The sequence below is a fragment of the Chelonoidis abingdonii genome, chromosome 2 (assembly GCF_003597395.2).
Source record: "Chelonoidis abingdonii isolate Lonesome George chromosome 2, CheloAbing_2.0, whole genome shotgun sequence".
In the NCBI taxonomy this organism is placed as follows: domain Eukaryota; kingdom Metazoa; phylum Chordata; order Testudines; family Testudinidae; genus Chelonoidis; species Chelonoidis abingdonii.
Window position 1 is genome coordinate 257,634,769 of NC_133770.1, and position 19,201 is coordinate 257,653,969.

Here is a 19,201-nt window from a genome sequence, read left to right on the forward strand (position 1 = left end):
TTACTTTTAATTTCTTAAAAGCTTTAGAATTTGAGAGATTTAACATGGTGTATTTTCAGTAGTCAGTTCTTAAAATTCCCAGACTAATTTGGTATAGTGCCATTGAAATAAAAGAAGTTACACTAGGGATTAATCAAGACAAGTTATTTCTTGTTTAGTTTTATTGGTTCTGCATTTGCCTATATAAAATATATTGTGACAAAGCTCCAAGCCTGTATTGGTGGGTCCCGCTCTTCCTGGCGGATACAGTGGCCTCAGAAGCTGTCCTCAAGATGACCTCCCTGTCCCGGTATGGTGGCAGAGGTTACAGCTTATTGAGCTATTTTCATCACAGGCTGGTATGGGAGGTGAGAAGGTGCAATACTCACAGTGTTTGTTGCTCCTTAAGGCTCTGTGGGTACTGTTTGGTCTCCTGCCTGGACCAAAGTCTGTTTCCCCTTTCAAATGGATCTCTGTAGATCCTGCAGGGGGAGAGGGGAAAAGGAGGAACCTGGGCCTGCCCTCTACTCCGGGTTCCAGCCCAGGGACCCTAATGGTAACAGCTGTTATTGGCTTCCCTCCTTCACTGACACTGCTTTGATTCCCTGGGCCACTTCCCCATGCTCCCCTTTTCCAAGCATCACCCTTACCTCAGGGTTCAGTACTGCTTCCTTTCCTCCAGCACCTTTCACCTGGGCTCCTCTCAAGAGAACTGGAAAGGAGAGCCTTTAAAGCAGTATCAGTGGGACCTTAATTGGTTCCAGGTGTCTCCATTAGCCTATCAGCCTTAACTGACTCTTTCTCAGTTAATTGAGGTCAGGTGCCAGCATTAGCCTAACGATCTTAACTGGTTAAATTGGCATCAGAAGTCATGACTGGCCTGGAGTAGCCCTTGTTTGGCTATCCAGGGAACAGGGACCTGCTCATTCTGAGGCTGATATACCTGCCTTCTTATATCCTTCGGTCCTGAGCCCGTCACTATATATACACACAACTCTGCTTCCACTGTTTCTTCAGTGAATGTGGTTAAAATCCTAGTAGGATAGAATCACTGTTACTCTTAAAGCAATCAGTTTTCTAGAAATACATTTAATATGCAGAGGACTTGAGTAACTTGACCTTTTTTCCAGGTTGAAAGGCTTGAAGCCAAAGTTGTTGATCCTCTGAAAAGTTATGGGACCATAGTAAAAATTAAAAGGGTAGGTACTATATGGTGTATTTTCTCTCAAAATTTTAGTGTGTTCTTATAGCCATTTTTGTGAATGTTGTTAAGTATACCGAATTATTTAAACTTTTCTTATTAAAAATAATTACTGCAACAAAAATGTATAGATGTGTGACTCGCAACAATACATTGGCATTGCAGCTGGGAACATGTGTGAAACAGATGCACTTCAGGAAACAGCTGAGAGGAGGGGGTCCAATCCTCTAGAGAACGGTGTCCAGCTGCGGGGAGGGAGGACAGAGTGGCTTATAGAGTACACATAGAATAGTGTGCATGTACAGCAACTTGCAAAAGCAACAGAACTCCAAAATGGCATTCCCTGTAAATCCTGGTATATTTTTATTTTAAAGAGATATGTAAAACTTGTTTGCAAATGCTTTAGGACAACAACTAAATTTCTGTATATATGAAATAAAGAGACTTTACAGTGTTAATTGAATTAACCCCTCACATTTGAACTAATTTAATTTGAATTAAAACAAGTCTTTGTGTCATCTGGAAACTTTTATCAGCTGTGATTTTATATTTACTTCCAGTGCACTGATGAAAATCTTGAATAGCAGTCAGGCCTAGTCCTGATCCCAGTAGACCCTCACTTGAAATACAGTAACTCCTCACTTAACTTTGTAGTTATGTTCCTGAAAAATGTGACTTTAAGTGAAATTTTTTTCACCAGACAAAAACTATATATTATATAGATATATACACAGTATACATTTTAAACAAACAATTTAATACTGTTCACAACTATGATGATTGTGAAGCTTGGTTGAGGTGGTGAAATTAGAGGGTGAAAGAGGAAGGGATCTTTCCCAGGGAATGCCTTACTGCTAAAGGATGAACTAACACTGGGCTGAGCCCTCAAGGGTTAACACGTTGTTAATGTAGCTTCTCACACAAGGCGGTGTGAACGAGAGGGAGGGGAGACAGCATAGCAGACAGACACAGGCACACACCTTGCGTGTGGGAGAGAGAGAGAGATGCACACTGCCCCTTTAAGAAAGCTGACCCACTCTTAAGTGCATTGTCTTTTTAAGTGGATCAGGAAGTTGAGACAGCAGCTGCTGCCCCAAGCTCTCTCTGTCCCTCTCCATCTGTGTCCCCACTCTGCTGTATATGGAGAAGGGGTAAGCGGGGTGCAAGAGGGGGATACCCTGACATTATCCCCCTCCCTTCCCCCCCTGCACATCAGGCAGGAGTCTCTGGGAGCAGCTCCATGTCAGAGGGTAGGAGCAGCACATGGCAGGAGGGGGAGGGACAGCTGAACTGCCAGCAATAGCCTGCTGGGTGGCTGCAGCACAGGGAACTGAGGGGAGCGGGGAGCTGATAGAGGGGCTACCAGTCCACCCTGGTTACAAGTCCCCACCAGTTTGCTGCAACGGGCTGCTCTTCCTGCAAGCAGTGGACAAAGCAGGCGGCTGCCAAATGACATTAGAAGGGAGCACTGAACAACTTTAAATGAGCATGTTCCCTAATTGATCAGCAATGTAACAGCGAAACAACGTTAACCAGGACGACTTTAAGTGAAGAGTTACTGTACTCCCATTTAGTGATGTTTCCCATTGACAACTACTTGTTGAAATCTGTCAGGTAGCCAGTTCTTAATCCATTTAACATGTGCTCTCTTGATATTGTATAATTTTTTATCAATTTTTTTATCAGAATGTTGTGCAATACTAAGTTAAATACCTTACAAGTCTAATTGTTATATCTACACAGTACCTTTTTCAATCTAATTTATAATCTCCTTAAAGAACTAAATAAGTTTGTTTGATAAGACTTGTTTTCCTTAAAACTATGTTGACTTGCATTAATTGTATTCCTATTCCTGAATTCTTTATTAATTGAATCCAGTATCAGCTTCTGTTCTGTTTTTGCCTGGGATTGATGTCAGGCTAACCAGCCTATAATTCCCTGTGTCATCCTGTTTGCCTTTTTTGAATATAGGCACAACATTATTACTCTTCAGCTCTTCTGGAATTTCCCAGAATTCCAAGATTTACTAAAAATTAACATCAATCGGCTACAGATCACCTCCACTAACTCTTCTAGGGCTCTTGAGTGCAAGTTATTCAGGCCAGCTGATTGAAAAATGTTTATCCTAAGTAGATATTGTCTAACATCCTTCTCATTTACTAAGGGACTGTAAAGTACTTCTCATATAACATAGCTACATCATCCTACTTCTTTCCAAATACAGAAAAGAAATATTTATTGAGCATCTCTGCCTTTTCTGCATCATTAATAACAATTTTACCATTTTAATCTAGTAGTGGGCCTATAACATTGCTAGGCTTTCTTTCGTTCCTAATGTACTTTAAAACTCTAGTCCTGCCCACCGTGGATTTTCCCTAATATATTTAGCTTCCCATATCAATCTTCTGCACTTCATACGTCTAATTTATACTGATTGCTAGTTCTCCTTTTTCTATTTGTTATATATTGCTTTTTTATATCTAAACACTGGCTACACTTTGCTACTGAACCAGCATGGGCTTTTAGCCAAAGTTAACCTCTTTCTTGGTTGTAGAATTGCGACTTTTTGCCCATCTAATAAACTCTTATTTAAGAACTCCTGATTTTCGTTCACATGTTTCTCTCCAAAAATTTAAAAGATGGCGCACACAGCCTGGGGCCCAACCCTGCAAGGCATTGAGCACCCTCAGTGCCAATTGATCTCTTTTTCAGGAAGTGCTCATCACTTCACAGGATTAGTCTGTAAAAACCTGGTTTGATGTAGAGGAAAAAAAATTGTCTACGTTTTCTAGACAACTCATAAATGCAGACAAATGTATTTTATATACCCCTAGCTCTATTTCAACATATACAAAATGGTATAAATATATTTGCAGGATGATCTCAAAGCAACTTTAACAGCAAAGAATCGAGAGGCTAAACAGTTATCTCAACTGGAAAGGACACGTCAGAGGAATCCATCAGATCGACACATTATTGTATCCTTTCTGTTTCTAATGAATATAAGAAGTAGTTGATTCTCCAGTAATTAAAAATATTATATTTAGAAAGAGATATAAAAGCAATTGTTTTTAAAGTGATTATTTCATACATTGATCATGAATCACAAATTCTTTGCTATATTTTGTGACAGCTAATTGGCTATAGCGTATAACATTTGCTATAGTAGCATTTATTTAACAGAAAGTACCTGAGAGTATCTGACATGTTTTCAGTCACCATATTCACATTTTCAATTTTTCTACATTTTTCTATCATTGATAGTAGGTTTAAATGTCTGTTATATGGTGTCTGAGGGTTATGGAAAGATTATATCCTATTGTGAATGATAACTCTTTGGAAAGTAAGTGTGGGACAAACTTTCTCCTTACATTTTGTTTCATTTTAGCTTTGTTTCCATTATTTGTCTCCTAACCACCCTGACAATTTTATTGATCTTTCCTGCAGCCACAGGGACATGAACTTCCCCCAGAGTTGCTGTTGATGTTGCTCATTGAGGCTGATTGGGATGGGGAAATCTGTAGTCTACCAGCTAAGACCCATTTTAGGCACTAAGGCGTAACCCATTGTCTAGAAAAATTTCATTGCTACCAATTGTTAGGTACATATCTGGTCATCAGCACCAGGGCGGATGTAGATTCTGGAAATCGTACCGTTTTTTCTATATCACATAATGTTTAAACATTATCGGCATCCAAACTGAAAAACATCGTAAAGTCACAAAAAGTGCCATAACTCAAAGAAACAGTCTAATTTTTGGACCAAAATTAGCAGAAAGCTTCTAAATACAATTGATAATGAAGCTATGTACTCAAAAATCATACTGTTTTGGAAAGTTTGGGAAATATTTAGCCCCAGGTGATGTATTTTATGCATTTTCCCATATTTTTTGTCTTTGGTTAAAGCAAGTCTGTTGCATATAACAATATGAGCTTGTTTGTACCATGTAATACATCAAAATATTTGTCATTATTTTTAGAATGGACTGATTTGAGGTTGTTAGGTTTTTTGCCTGCTGTTTATATGAAGTTTGCAGATAAGAAGACCCCTACATCCTAACTATAAAATGTTATCAATATTTAAAATGCCATGGCAGATTTCATGACCAGCACCAAATCACTCCACCAGCTCATAGACATTTATGTTACCCAAGGAAAAAATTGTTCAAACACACTTCTGGGAAAACTATGTAATGGATTTCGTCCAACTATTGATGGATTACATAGAGGCAAAGAGAGATGATGGTAGATTCATGGAGCTTGACACATTCACAGAGATTATTCCACTTGACTTGCAGTGTGGTCAGGTGAATTTTGCTAGATGGAGTTGTATAAATGTAGCAGAAGACAGACTTCTGGAGGAGGAGAAGCCAGATATATATCATGCCTTAGTGGATAATCTGGGAGCAATGTACCAGACTACCTGACCCTTCAGTGGTATATGGCAGTGGCATGGCCATTGAGCAATCTCTCAGCAAGCATTATGGGAAGCATCAGCATCTTTGCATGGAAGATAAGGCTCTGACCAAGTGTTACTTGACTCATTAATAGCTATGACAAAACAAATGTGTGGAATTCAGCCTTCAGCGGCAGATCTCCACAAAGAAACAACCGTAGAGTGCATGACTGCTGATGAAAATGTCCAAGATACAAAAGTTGTGACTGAAAGAATGACAAATCCTTTTAGTACTGAACTTGGAACAAGCCCAGACAGCAGACCACCACTTGTGTACATTGCAGTGTCTACTGTGGCTCCACCTGAAACTGCAGAAAGTTTGTGCATAATAAGAGGGAATGGCATAAAATAAATGAAGTGGTTTGTAACCAGTCAAGTGCAAAGGGGTGAGGTAGACCTCTTTGATTCCATAAAAAGATATAATCTCAAATCATTTGGTAATCTCAACAAGCCAATCAGGCAGCAGAAGCAGACAGCACAAGCAATAACTATTGTCAGACATTCAGCAAGCTAACTGCACTTGCCAAGTCCAGATATGTTGATATCCAGAAGTATGAGTTGGCACCTCTCCCACTTTCCTTCTTCAGTTTGGATGAATCTCTAAGACAGACCCTAAAGAGCAACACACCATCTTGGCTGGAGAAAATCTGTCAATGGTTGAGCTACTACCATCCAATGAGCCAACATTAGCTATTTAATGACCTCATGATGCTTCTGCAGATGGTATGCACTAATACTGCCAAGTGCAAAACTTTTGGGGAGTTGTCTGATCAGCTGTAGAACATTATCCTTTGATTAAAATGTCAAGACACTGCTCTTGTTGGTGACAAGCATGCAAATGAAGAATCAGTCATCTGGTGAGAGAGACCTCAGGGGGAATGTCCAAATGCAAGAAGTTTGGAACCCCACTGTGTTAATATCATTACCAAAGCAATGCTTGAAGATGATATCAAAGTCAAAGAATAAATCAGACATTACAGAATTTCTTCTCTATGACTGAATTATGAAGTATGAACAGAGATTGTTACCTGGTTGTGAAGTATACCTTGCTGCTAGATTTCATGACATCTCACAAGCAGTAAAAGTAGCATCTGGCAACCATTCTGCAATACCAGAATTCAAGGCATATCACAAGGAAGCAGATTCACACATGTTCTTGCATGTTACTCATGCAAAGCAAACACTCAGTAAATAGGGTGCAGATATGGAGCTTAGATCCAGATGTTGCATCTGTGTTCCCAAGATATTGCTCTGCTCTTGGGGAAAATGAATTCTATTTCAAAACTGGTGTTGGCCAAAATAAGAGATTCATTTCCATTCGCAGAGTGGCTATGGAGCTGGGAATGGACATGTCTTACACTGTCAGACATTCATGTTGTCAGTGGATGTAATTCTACTTCAGCCTTCTTGTACCAAAAGATGACTGAAGACAAAAATTGAGCACCCAGAGTTCACAGAAGTTTGAAACATCTTGAGATCAGTGCAGCTCAGATAGGCTGCCTCTCTCTCTTCCTCTATGCCTCCACGGTATCTTCATTGTACTGTGATAAGTAGCAAATATTATCCAGAGATGTTTGCTTAGAAGATGAAAACAAGTGAGAAATTGCCACCAACAGTGGTCTCCTTCAGATAGCACCTGAAACATGCAAATTATCAGTCATGTTAATGGAATCATATAACAGCTCAATATTTTTAAGTGTCCCCTGTCAAAAATGAATGGGTGATACTTAGCCCAGAACATCTTGTTTGTAACATGATGGTGCTGCTACCTGCTCCAGAAGCTGTCCTCACCTTTGCGCAGTATGAGTGTGAGAGTACTTGTGAAACAAGGCGATGGAAATGCTGTAGGGAATATTTGGTGTGCTCTGATACGTGGTACCGTGACAGTGACAAGAGAAGCAAGAGAGTATTGAGCACTTCAGACAGGTTCTGAAGGAGAATAGTAATGTTTCAACTATCTGAAAATTACTGTGGCTATTCTTCTGAGGTTAAAAGACTGTTGCGTTAGACATTCCGTAGTTCATAATTATATGTAGGGTTATATAAGAGTACATGGTTATGCTTCATTATTCACACAATCTATTCATACAAGACATTCTACAGCTCTTCTACTAAGAGTCATTACTTTTATAAGTAGTTTATTTGTATTGTCATTGTATTCAATGATGGTGAAAAGATAAGATGATTACAGAGATAACCATGTGTGCTTGAGACTTATGTCTGCAGCCAAGCAGATAATATCAAAAATATATGTTTTATAATTAAGGGGTAGGGTCATCTTATCTGTATAACTTCATAAAAATAGTAGACAGAAAAACTTTTCTCAAATCAGCCCCTTCTACAAATAATGACAAATATTTTGATGTATTACATGGTATAAACAATCTCATATTGTTATGTGACTACAGACTTTTGCTTTAAGTGAAGGCAAAAAAGTATGGGGAAATGCATACAGTATATCATCTAGGGCTAAATATTTCCCAAACCTTTCAGAACAGTACTATTTGAGTACATAATTGCATTATCAATTGTATTTAGAAGCTTTCTGCCAATTCTGATCAAAATTAAACTTTTTCTTTGCATTTTGGCCCTTTTTGTGATTTAATTATTTTTTTTTCAGATTGATGTTTGATAATGATTAAACATTATGTGATTAAGAAAAACTGCACCACCTCCAGCAGCTGTCTACCCTGGTGATGAGCACCAGATATGTGCCTAACACATAGTAGCAATGATGTTTTTCTCTCAGATGGGTTACCTCAACTCATTAATAAGACCCCTTTTTAATTCTAACTGGTAGACAACTATAAAACTATTAGTGGAATAGGCTGATAGAACTGCTCTCCCCTCCAAAAGACTGCTGACTACTTGCAGCATAGTATTCCATTCTATATTTTAAGTATACAGAAGCATGCAACTGTTCGTTTCTGCTATAGCATATTTGTGACAAGCTCCCAGAAGGAACATTCATTGTTACTGGGTATTTTTGGTGTGTCAAATATTTCACACATGAACACACACAATGTATTAAAGATAGACACTGTAGATAAAAATAATTTTTATGTAAGCATATTAACTTTTTACCAAAGGTCACATGTAACAATTGTACTATAAATATTTTACTTTCATTTTCATCAAAAATATTTTCCTTTATTAATAATTTCAGTCACAGGTGCATGTTGTGTTTCTGAAGAGGAAACATCAGAATAAAATCTTTTAATTATTTAATTTCGAAATATGAATGTTTTACTATTCTATTGTATCATAAGTCTGTTTTTCCTAAGAAATTAGTATATAAAATATGTCCATATCTGTTTTAATTGGATCAAGAATAACATTCTATTACCGTGATAATAATATAATTAACATTACAGTATCTACTACCTACTAAATACCAGTAGTGACAGAACTGTAGCAGACAAATGTGATATGCCAAAAGCTGTCTATTGCAGTGCATTATGGGAGGATTCAGGAAAACACTTACGCGCATACTTAATAATTTGCTCAACAGGGAAGGTGTTACTGCTGCTTAAAATTAAGATAGTGCTAAGAACTTTGCTGAACTGGGACCTAAAGAAGGAGATGAAGATGATGTACGTTTGTTTATTACTAGTTCCATAGAACAGGGATGTGCTGGCCATAGAATTCCATAGAATAGGGACATGCTGGCCGCCGCTTCCTGCAGCTCCCATTCACTGGGAACGGTGAACCACGGCCACTGGGAGCTGCAGGCGGCTGTGCCTGCAGATGGTCACTGTAAACAAACTGTCTCACAGCCAACCAGCGGATTACCCTGATGGGCTGCAAGCAGCCAGAGACCACAGGTTGCCCATCACTACTTTGGAGACTCGCTTAGCATACTTTTCTACATCAGGATTTATATTTCAAGTTCTCTACATTTTACTTTTTTTTTTTTGTACAAATCTTTGAAAGTTCTTCTAAAGGACTCTACATCAGTGTAAGTGATATTAATGTCCAGATCACAAGAAGTCTAAACTATGGTAACTTGCATGTGCAGGACAGCCTATTGGTCCTGCATGTGCAGGACAGCCTATAGTACACAACTTTTTAAATATCAGTTCGAGGAATAACAGTCTCTGTTTGGTTATTTTTATAAGGCTGAAAGTGATCTACAGAGAGCTTCGATGGATGCAACTCGAACAAGTCGGCAGTTGGAGGAAACTATTGACAATTTTGAGAAACAGAAAATAAAGGACATAAAGGTGTGCATGTAAAAATATATATATATATTTCACATTTAAATGTATGGCATCACTCTTGATGTATCAAAAAGGTTTAGTTGCTGTTTGTTTAGCAAAATTAGGCAATACTTCCAGTTCACGTGAGTTGTGCACAAATACAAATTGGTGCAAATACTGTGATATTCACAACTATTTCAATACCCAAATAACATTACAGGCAAAAAAATCAACTAGTTATTCTTCATTTCCTTTGGATACAATATTAACTGTTGCCTTAAAATGTCATTTGGTGTCTCACTGAACTGTTAAACAGCTGCCATATTCCCCCCAGTAGATACTTGGGTTTGTACATGGAATGAAGTGGCAGTGCTGAACAGCAGTAACAGCTATCAGTAGCAGAATATAGTTACCAAACTTGGAATTCGGCTAGGTTATGGGGGTTAAAACCCTTACTATTACAAGAAGCATTTTCAGATTCTTAATGATTACAGGTTGGCAAGGCCTTCATTTTCCTCTTATCTGAGAGGACAAACGTAAGATGCTTAAGGATATAAATGACTGAAAGGGGGTTAGAAAATGTTATCGCAGCTTTACTATAAAGTTAATGAAGTGGGCTACTTTTTTTATTTAAAAATTAAATAACTAGACTAAACAGGAAAGAATGAGGGAGAAAAGATAAAACATCATGCGGTATATAGTAACATGGATGAGAATCATCCCAATAGTTTTGGAGATTCAGTGACTGTTTATGTTCAAGGGAGGGTAGGGTTTTGTGGTATGTATTAACTAGGGCTTTGGAGCTGTGCTCCGGCTCCGCTCCAGCTCCAGGCAAAAACCTGCAGCTCTACTGCTCCGGAGCTGCTCTGCACTCCATCTCTGGGCTCCGCTCCAAAGCCCTGGACTATTAACAAAATCTATATAGACAGTAGAATAAAAAATAGACATAGATTCTTCCTAACCAATTTTAAGTTTTCAGTAGCTGGCTATCAGTAAGTTGTAATTCACAGAATATTTTTAAGGAAACAAAATGCAACATTTGAATGAGAAGGGCTGTGTAAATCAGCCAGATATATATTAGTTTGATAAACTAACACTCTGCTATTGTGAGTTTTCATAGGCAGGCTTGTTTTGTTTTGATCTATCATTTTCCTCTTCAGTGTCTGTCATATATGTCACTGGTCAACTGTTTGCTAGGAATTAAAATGGTATATGAAGTGGGAACAGCATAATCAAGGATTCTCAAACTGGGGTTGTGACCCCTCAGGATTTTGTGAGGTTATTACATGGTGGGTCGCGAGCTGTCAGCCTCCACCCCCAAACGCTGCTTCGCCTCCAGCATTCATAATAGTGTTAAATATTAAAAATGTGTTTTTATTTATAAGGGTGTTGCACTCATAGGCTTGCTGTGTGAAAGGGGTCACCAGTGTAAAAGTTTGAGAATCCCTGGGATAGATAGTGTTTGCCAAGCTGCCAGCAGACTTAATAGCTAGAATTAAAGTCCAACTTTTTTTTAAAAAAATGCATTCAACTATTTTGCTGTTTGTGTCCTAGGATATCAATGATATAATTCTGATACAGTTTTTGTGTGTTTGAAGCAGAAGTGTACTTTTGTCATGTAAATTAATATATCTGCATACAAATAAAACCTTTCTCTTAATTAATTTTTAGAGCATATTTTCTGAATTTATAACTATTGAAATGTTATTCCATGGAAAAGCTTTAGAGATTTACACTGCTGCCTACCAAAATATACACAATATTGATGAGAATGAAGATTTAGAGGTAAGAGCAATCAACATTCTTTTTTTATTATTTACATACGAGGCCCAGTTGCACACTGGATCTACAAATGTTGACTAATTCAAAAAAAGCAAAGACAGATTCTCATTTACACTAAGACCCCTTTTACACTACTCCAGCTGTGTAAAGGTGCCTTAAAGTGGGTATAGATTCATATACCGATTTTTTTAAAGCCATTGTTATCATCTCATCTAATCCTCTGAATAACACAGGTCATTAGAACTTCCTTAGCTCCTGCTTCAAGTCTAAGAGCTGTGGCTGAATGCTAGAATATTTCTTTTAGAAAAACATCCAATTCTGATTGATTAAAAAATGTCCATTGATGAAGAATCCATCACAACTCTTGGTAAATTGGTTCAATGGTTAATTACTCTCACTGTTAAAAATGTGCACCTTATTTCACGTCTCAGTTTGTCTAGCCTCAATTTCCAGCCATTGGATTTTGTTATACCTTCGTCTGCTAGATTCAAGAGCCCATTATTTAAATATTTGTTCCCCAGGTAGATACCTATAGACTGTAACTAAGTCACCCCTTAGCCTTCTATGTTATAAACTAAATAGATTAAGCTCCTTGAGTCTTTTATTAGAAGGCACATTTTCCAATCCTTTAATCATACTTGTGACTCTTTTCTGAACCTTCTTCAATTTTTCAACATCTTTCTTGAAGTGTGGACACCAGAACTGGACACAATATTCCAGTAGCAGTTGCAGCATTGCCAAATACAGAGGTAATATAAGCTCCCTATTCCTGCTGGATATTCCCCTGTTTGTAAATCCAGAGATTGTGTTAGCACTTCTGGCCACAGCATCACAGTGGGAGCTTATGGTCATTTGATTATCCACTAGGACCCCTACCCCCAAGTTTCTTTCAGAGTCGCTGCTTCTAAGAATAGAGTCCCCCCATCCTGTAAGTATGATGTACATTGTTTGTCTGTATATGGTATGACCTTATATTTGGCTGTATTGAAATGTATATTGTTTGCTTGCACCCACTTTACCAGACAAGTCAGATTACTCTCTATCGGTGAGCTGTACTGTTGATTATTTACCACGCCCGTATCATGTGTTTTCTGCAAACTTTATCAGTAATTTTTTCCCCAAGGTCGTTGATAAAAATGTAGGCCCAAGAACTGATCCCTGCAGGACCTCCCTAGAAATTCTTGATGATGATTCCCTATTTATAATGATATTTGAGACCTATCATTTAGCCAGTTTTTAATCCATTTCATGTGTCTCATTCCAGTTTCTCAATTAAAATGTCACGTGGTACCAAGTCAGATACCTTACAGAAGTCTGAATATATATCAACACTGTTACTTTTATCAGCTTAATTTGTAATATCAAAAAATGATCAAGTTAATTTGCCAGGATGTATCTTCCAGAAACCATGTTCAATGGCATTAACTAGTATAGACTATTACAGTGGTTCCCAAACTGGGGTTCATGAAATGTTACAGGGGCTTCTCAGGGAAAAAATTCCCTAATGGTGGACAGAGCTGTCCCTAGGAACCCCGGGTAGCACGGGGCCAGCAGCCCAGAGCCCCTGGACTTCCAAGAGCTCAGCAGATCAAAGCAAGCATATCTGTCACACTGAGGAGATTTAAACTTCAAGACTCCTTATAAGAAATGGAGAGGGAGGTGGATATTTTTTGCTGTTTTTAAAATTTAATAGGCAACTAGTATTGCTTTTTAAATTATTATGAACAACAAGTTTAAGCTTTGTTGTAACATGCATTGTTTGCCTGGACTGCTCAAGACCTGAATGCTTGTGTAGGAGGAACTCTTTGAGTTGGCGTCTTAAATACCTTCATGCTGTTTCACATCTGATATTCCTTGATGAAACATAGGAGCCTTGTCTTATAACAGGCTTATTCAAAGTGATACAGGCTACGAAAGTGAGATCTTGGAAGAGTGTTGCCATTTTCATAATATAATAAAAATACAGTAATGATAAATAATTAATAATAATAAAGTGTGTAATAAGCTTGTCATAAAACAAATTTATAATTCCAAGATCACTGCTTTTATAATTTATACTCAGGTAAAGGAGAAAATCCCTGGAAATATTCATTTTTAGGAGGGGGTTCGCAAGACTTGACATCTTAGTTAACAGGGTTCACAGGTTGTTAAGGTTTGAGAACCACTGGACTATTAGCTAGTATGCTATATATAGACTAAGTATAGATAGAATTATTCTCTCTATTCCAGAGTTGGTCTCTTTAAATCAGTGTTGGGAGGGTAAGATCGTATAGTCCCTGTCCAATGCTGTACTTGTGTTAGATAGCTTCAGTCTCTTGGGCTGTCAGTCTGGCATTTATATCATGTCACTAAAGTCACTGCCATTTTACCTTGAACAGGTTTTTCGGAGTTCACTGTATCCACCAGACTATCAGTCTCGTTTAGACATAGTCCGTGCAAACTCAAAATCTCCCCTTCAAAGAACTGGTTCATCAAAATTTTCATCTGGAATAATACAGGTAAGATAGAAAACTTGAATGTTAGGTTCAAGGTTAATTTCAGAAGGCATGTTAAATTAGAGAGAGTATCTCAGGAGCATAGCCTCAGGTGATGTAAATTGTCATAGGCCCATTGACTTTAATGGGCCTTTGACAAATTACACCATCTGAGGATGGAGAAGGGTACATTCCAGATACATTCAGTTGTTACACTAATAAAATAATACCAACAGGATCTTATAAGAGGGAAAAGGCAAAATGCCACATTTATTGCAAATACAACAGACAGTTGTTACATTCATTCATTCACACACTCACTCACACAGGTTCTAAATTAATCCGTTATAGTTACCAGCCTGGAAGTTGCTTGTGACAGAATATTGGCCAGGTATCTTGTTCACAAGAGTGTAGCCAAGCGTATGTCAGATGCACACCTGATTCTCCTGGAGGGTGGTAGCAGAACCAGAGACTCAAAGCTCTTACTCTATTTAGAGTCCATTTTTATAGGAATTTATTCCTATGTCAGTCTATGGGAATTGCTTCATCTTGCTGTTGCTGAATTAATCAGCAGGTGGCACATTCCTGATATCTCTGTGCTGTCACATGTTGGTTTTTCTCATCCTTTGAGATGGTGGGGTGGATTCCAGTTTGCCCTTTGGGGGTCATCTGGTTACTCCCACTTGACGCCTTCTTCGGCCAATGGATACTGCATTCCTAGGCTGGCACCTCCCTGAGCATTCATGTAAACCAAGCATTTGTTCACATATATTCCTTCTTTTAATCACATTTATTTTACTGTGTCCACCACTTTCGGGGTGTTACTAAATTTATTTGAGACTTCCTGCCCTTTGATTACAGAGGGAGGGTTTTTCTTCTGTGCTGCCTCTAAGGCCACGTTTACACTACGGGATAATATCAAATTAGCTAAAATTGGTTTTATAAAACTGATATTATAAATTCGATTTCATGCGGCCACACTAGGCACAGTAATTCGGCGTTGTGGGTCCATGGTCCTTAACCGTCGAGGCTTAACCGTCGATTTCTGAAGCGTTGCATTGGGCTGCTCTTCCGTAGTATCCCATAAGTTCCTGCGTCTCCCCGCCATTGGAATCTGGTTGATCATTGACTTGTCGGCGGGTGGTTCTGGTAAATGTTCAGCCATTCTTCTCTCGGAAACATCACAGCTGACAATCCTTTCGAGCTCTTTCCAGATGCCTGGCAGAACGCATGAGCAGGCAACGCATGGCACCGATTCAGCGTTTGTTTTTTTTCCGGCACTATAGATTGATGGATGCCGCGGGACAGAGAGGCGATACTAGCCCAGCGCACACGAGCAGCATTCGATCTGCTTTTGCAGAGAGAGGCGAGGTACGCGGTCGGTTCTACCGTCTACTGCTGGAGAAAACTGGCAAGAGATGACGTTTCTCTCCCCCTCTGTACGTCGTGCTATTCATCGAGTGCCCTTGGCTTAAATCTGACTGGGCGCAACGCAAAAGCAAAATTGGGGATTGACTCATTGGGACTTGCAGCAATCCCTCCCTTAATGCGTTCTAAAAATAGAGCAGTCCTGCCTGAATAAGGGCAAAGTGTATTAGAGGACCAGTGTATCAGAGCAACAGCTGCTCCGTTAAGTATTGCACGGGGGCTGCCCTGCGAACAACTCCATCCCGTGGCATCTTCAACCGTAATCTGATATGTTAATATCGAATTTAGCGCTACTCCTCTCGTTGGGGTGGAGTACAGAAATCGATTTAAAGAGCCCTTTATATCGATATAAAGAGCGTTGTAGTGTGGACGGGTACAGCGTTAAATCGATTTAACACTCTTTAAATCGATTTAAACGCATAGTGTAGACCAGGCCTAAGAGCAGTTACCGTTACAATGTTTTGTTTTGAGTGGAGAGTTAATTAACGACTTACCGCATTGGTTTACACAGTATCAATTACAGAGCATGCTCAGAGAACAGAATCAATTGACGGTTTGCAAGTTTTACATAGCAATAAAGTATCTTTCTGAGAACAGATGCAATCAATGGCTTACACGTTTTATGCACACAGTAGCTTGTAAGTTAATAAATCCAAGAGATCTTTTACTTGGTAATGCTATGAGATTTAAATTATGGGGGAGCAATTATGGGGAATCACTTTCATTTCTAATATAAACCTTCTTTAATATCTCTACACTGTGAACATTTTAATTTTGTGTCTTGTACTTAGGAATTATAATAACCTTGTTAAAACTAAGATTTGCATACAATAGTAAATACTCTACTATAAACTATTTTATACAAAAAAGAAACGATTGGGAAGGGACATGTCAGAAACAAAGTTCTTCCAACACTTGGGTGATAGAAGAATAAAATGGATAAAACATTTTTATCTTCTTAATTTTAGAATACTAACTTTGTAAAATGATTTTTTAGGAAATAAAACCTGGCCGTTATTGAGTATGAGATGTGGAGAAGAATTCTGTAGAAACTCTTATTAATATTTATTTCATTTTAGAAGAGCCAGCTTTTTAGGAAATGTGAACTGACTGTGATTAAAAATAAGATACAGAAATTGGGTAGGATGGACTTGTCAATATTAATGATTGCAGCAAGAATGCATTCCACTTAAGGATAAATATATCAAGATGGGTAAAATGATCTAGTATGGATGAACAAGGAGATTTCATAGTACATTTAAAAATGTGTCCAATAAATTGAAAAAATATGAAGAGGGAGATGATAATGGAGAAATAAAAAAAAGTGAAGTCATGCAGAAAATTGGAGGTATGACAGAAGCAAAAATTCTTGACAATATTGGAAGGAATAAGATGTCTAAAAATATACCATAATAGGGCAAAAAAAGAGCGTAAGGAGAGAGATCTTACAAACAAAACAGTCGCAGGTTGTGGGAAATTGAACATTTCCTAATCTCTAAAATGAAATGTTTTAGGACTGTGATCAGTATTAAGCAAGCGAGCGGACTTTTGGCTCTCATGTTGCATTTTATGCAGCAGTCTAGTAATAGGAGCTTTTTAGAGTCACAGTAACATTCTTTGAGTGGCCTCTGCATAGTCCCACTCTTGAACTGCATCAACAGTGTAGCTTGGACCAGTGGAACCTTCTAATAAAAGTGCTCATTGGAGCACTCTCATGCTCCATGCCCCTCTCCTTATGGATCTGAAGATTTGAGGGCAGGGCTATAAAGGAGGCGTGGTGTGATGATTGCTTGTGTTCTTTCGAACTACGGCAGCAGATGGACCAGGACACTTGCCAAGTCCTGGCACCCCCAATTCAAAGGAACATATTGTTCCCAATGTCATCACCTTATTTTAGCTAGATGTTAGGGTGGGGTTTTTTTTTTTTTGGTTTTGTTTGTTTCTTTTTGAGGGGGTTTTGACTAAGGATCTTAGTGCCCTGGCACAGGTCCTTGTTTTTAGTATGTTGGAAAAAAAGACAAAGACACCAGGTTTCTTGCCCTGCAGCATTTCCTGCTTTGAATACCCTTGTGTTATATGGCCTGTTTGAGGAAATGTCATTCACCTTTTCTTTGCTCTATATGCAGCACCTTCACCCCTTGGGCCAGAAAGGAGTTACATTTGCCTCCAACCTATATTATTGCAGGAAGCATTAGCACCTAAATCTTTCAATTCAAGAAACCCAGGGATCTGCAAATGCTGGGAGACTAGGCTCAGCTTTGGCCCCAAAGGGGGTCAGAAAGTCCAGTAGAATCCTAATATAGGTGTCTCTCTCATTGATTGGAGTCAAACCTAAGGTACTACCAGTCACTGTGAATTCATAAGATCAGAGGTGACACCTCTGCTGAAAAAGCTAATTCTCGAGAGCATATCTCTAAGAAACTTATATGTCTGGTTCCATGCACTGAAGTGCAAAAGTGTCCCCATAAGGTTTCAGCCTTGGAAGTCAGAGCCACAACAAAGAGTGGTTATAGAAGGCCAAGACCAAATTACAGAGCTGTATTCCGGTCTGGATCAGAGGCCGTTGGTTCCATACTTGAAACTTCATTGTGAGCCTGATGAGGCACCTGATGCTTCTTGTGAACCACTAAGTTCCTACTGGAGGATCCACTGTTAATAGGGTGACTCAGTAACATGGAGGCTCAGGTATCAAGCCCTGGGAACACCCTCATTCAGATCAGGGGGACCCTCAATCCTTAAAGGTAAAGGAGGGAGAAAACTTGTTCACCTTAGCTTCTAAGGATAGAACAAGAAGCAATAGGCTTAAACTGCAGCAAGGGAGGTTTAGGTTGGACATTAGGAAAAAGTTCCTAACTGTCAGGATAGTTAAACACTGGAATAAATTGCCTAAGGAGGTTGTGGAGTCTCCATCTCTGGAGATATTTAAGAGTAGGTTAGATAAATGTCTATCAGGGATGGTCTACACAGTATTTGGTCCTGCCATGAGGGCAGGGAACTGGACTCGATGACCTCTCGAGGTCCCTTCCAGTCCTAGAGTCTACGAATCTATAAGTGTAAGGTAGTGGGATGCTAGTTCCCCCTTCTCCAGAAAAGAAAAGGCCTTACAAGGGTAAATCAGTTTCCCTATCTATACAGATCTCTCCAAAGATAAATGAATCTGCCCCTAGAACCTGTACTAGTTCCTCAGGGAAATGTCTCACCTCCTTTGACTTTTTGCTTACCAAACTATTGTTGTCACCCTTGGAAACTGCCTCCAATTCAGAATCAGGCCATGTCCTGCCTGATACCATTCCTTGCCCTTCTTTTGCCAGGGAAAGGATGAGGGAAATTAGAGTTATCAAGACTCTCAGTTCCAAATCTTCAGACCATAAGATCACTCTTCCTTGGACTAGGAGGTACCATCCTGGGTATTATGGCCCTATTTGTCTTCCCCTATGTATTAACCTGAATTTAAAAAGGCTGAAGAAAGGCAGGTTCTAACAGAGCCTTCTCCCAGAAGAATTCAGGTGAAATATCATGCCCCGATTTGTCACTGTCTGGTACTGAAGGAACAGTCTCCTTTACTTGTCACAGACATAATGCCTGAAGAGGAACTAAAGGGGCCTGTTGAACCATTAAATGCAGATATGGTTCTGGATGATCAAACTTCACCAGATGATAGTGTGGGTGCATCATCTTCCTCC

At 39.0% G+C, this 19,201-nt stretch overlaps 1 protein-coding gene across 1 annotated transcript in view; it reads left to right on the forward strand.

Moving 5' to 3' along the window:
* The window catches only part of CIBAR1 (CBY1 interacting BAR domain containing 1), a 46,473-nt gene that overhangs the window by 8,771 nt on the left and 18,501 nt on the right, over positions 1-19,201 (forward strand). The window contains exons 3-7 of the mRNA XM_075063101.1: positions 1,110-1,178; positions 4,057-4,158; positions 9,754-9,858; positions 11,506-11,619; positions 13,995-14,114. Of these exons, the coding sequence (XP_074919202.1) occupies positions 1,110-1,178; positions 4,057-4,158; positions 9,754-9,858; positions 11,506-11,619; positions 13,995-14,114 (510 nt within the window). The remainder of the gene's footprint in view (positions 1-1,109; positions 1,179-4,056; positions 4,159-9,753; positions 9,859-11,505; positions 11,620-13,994; positions 14,115-19,201) is intronic.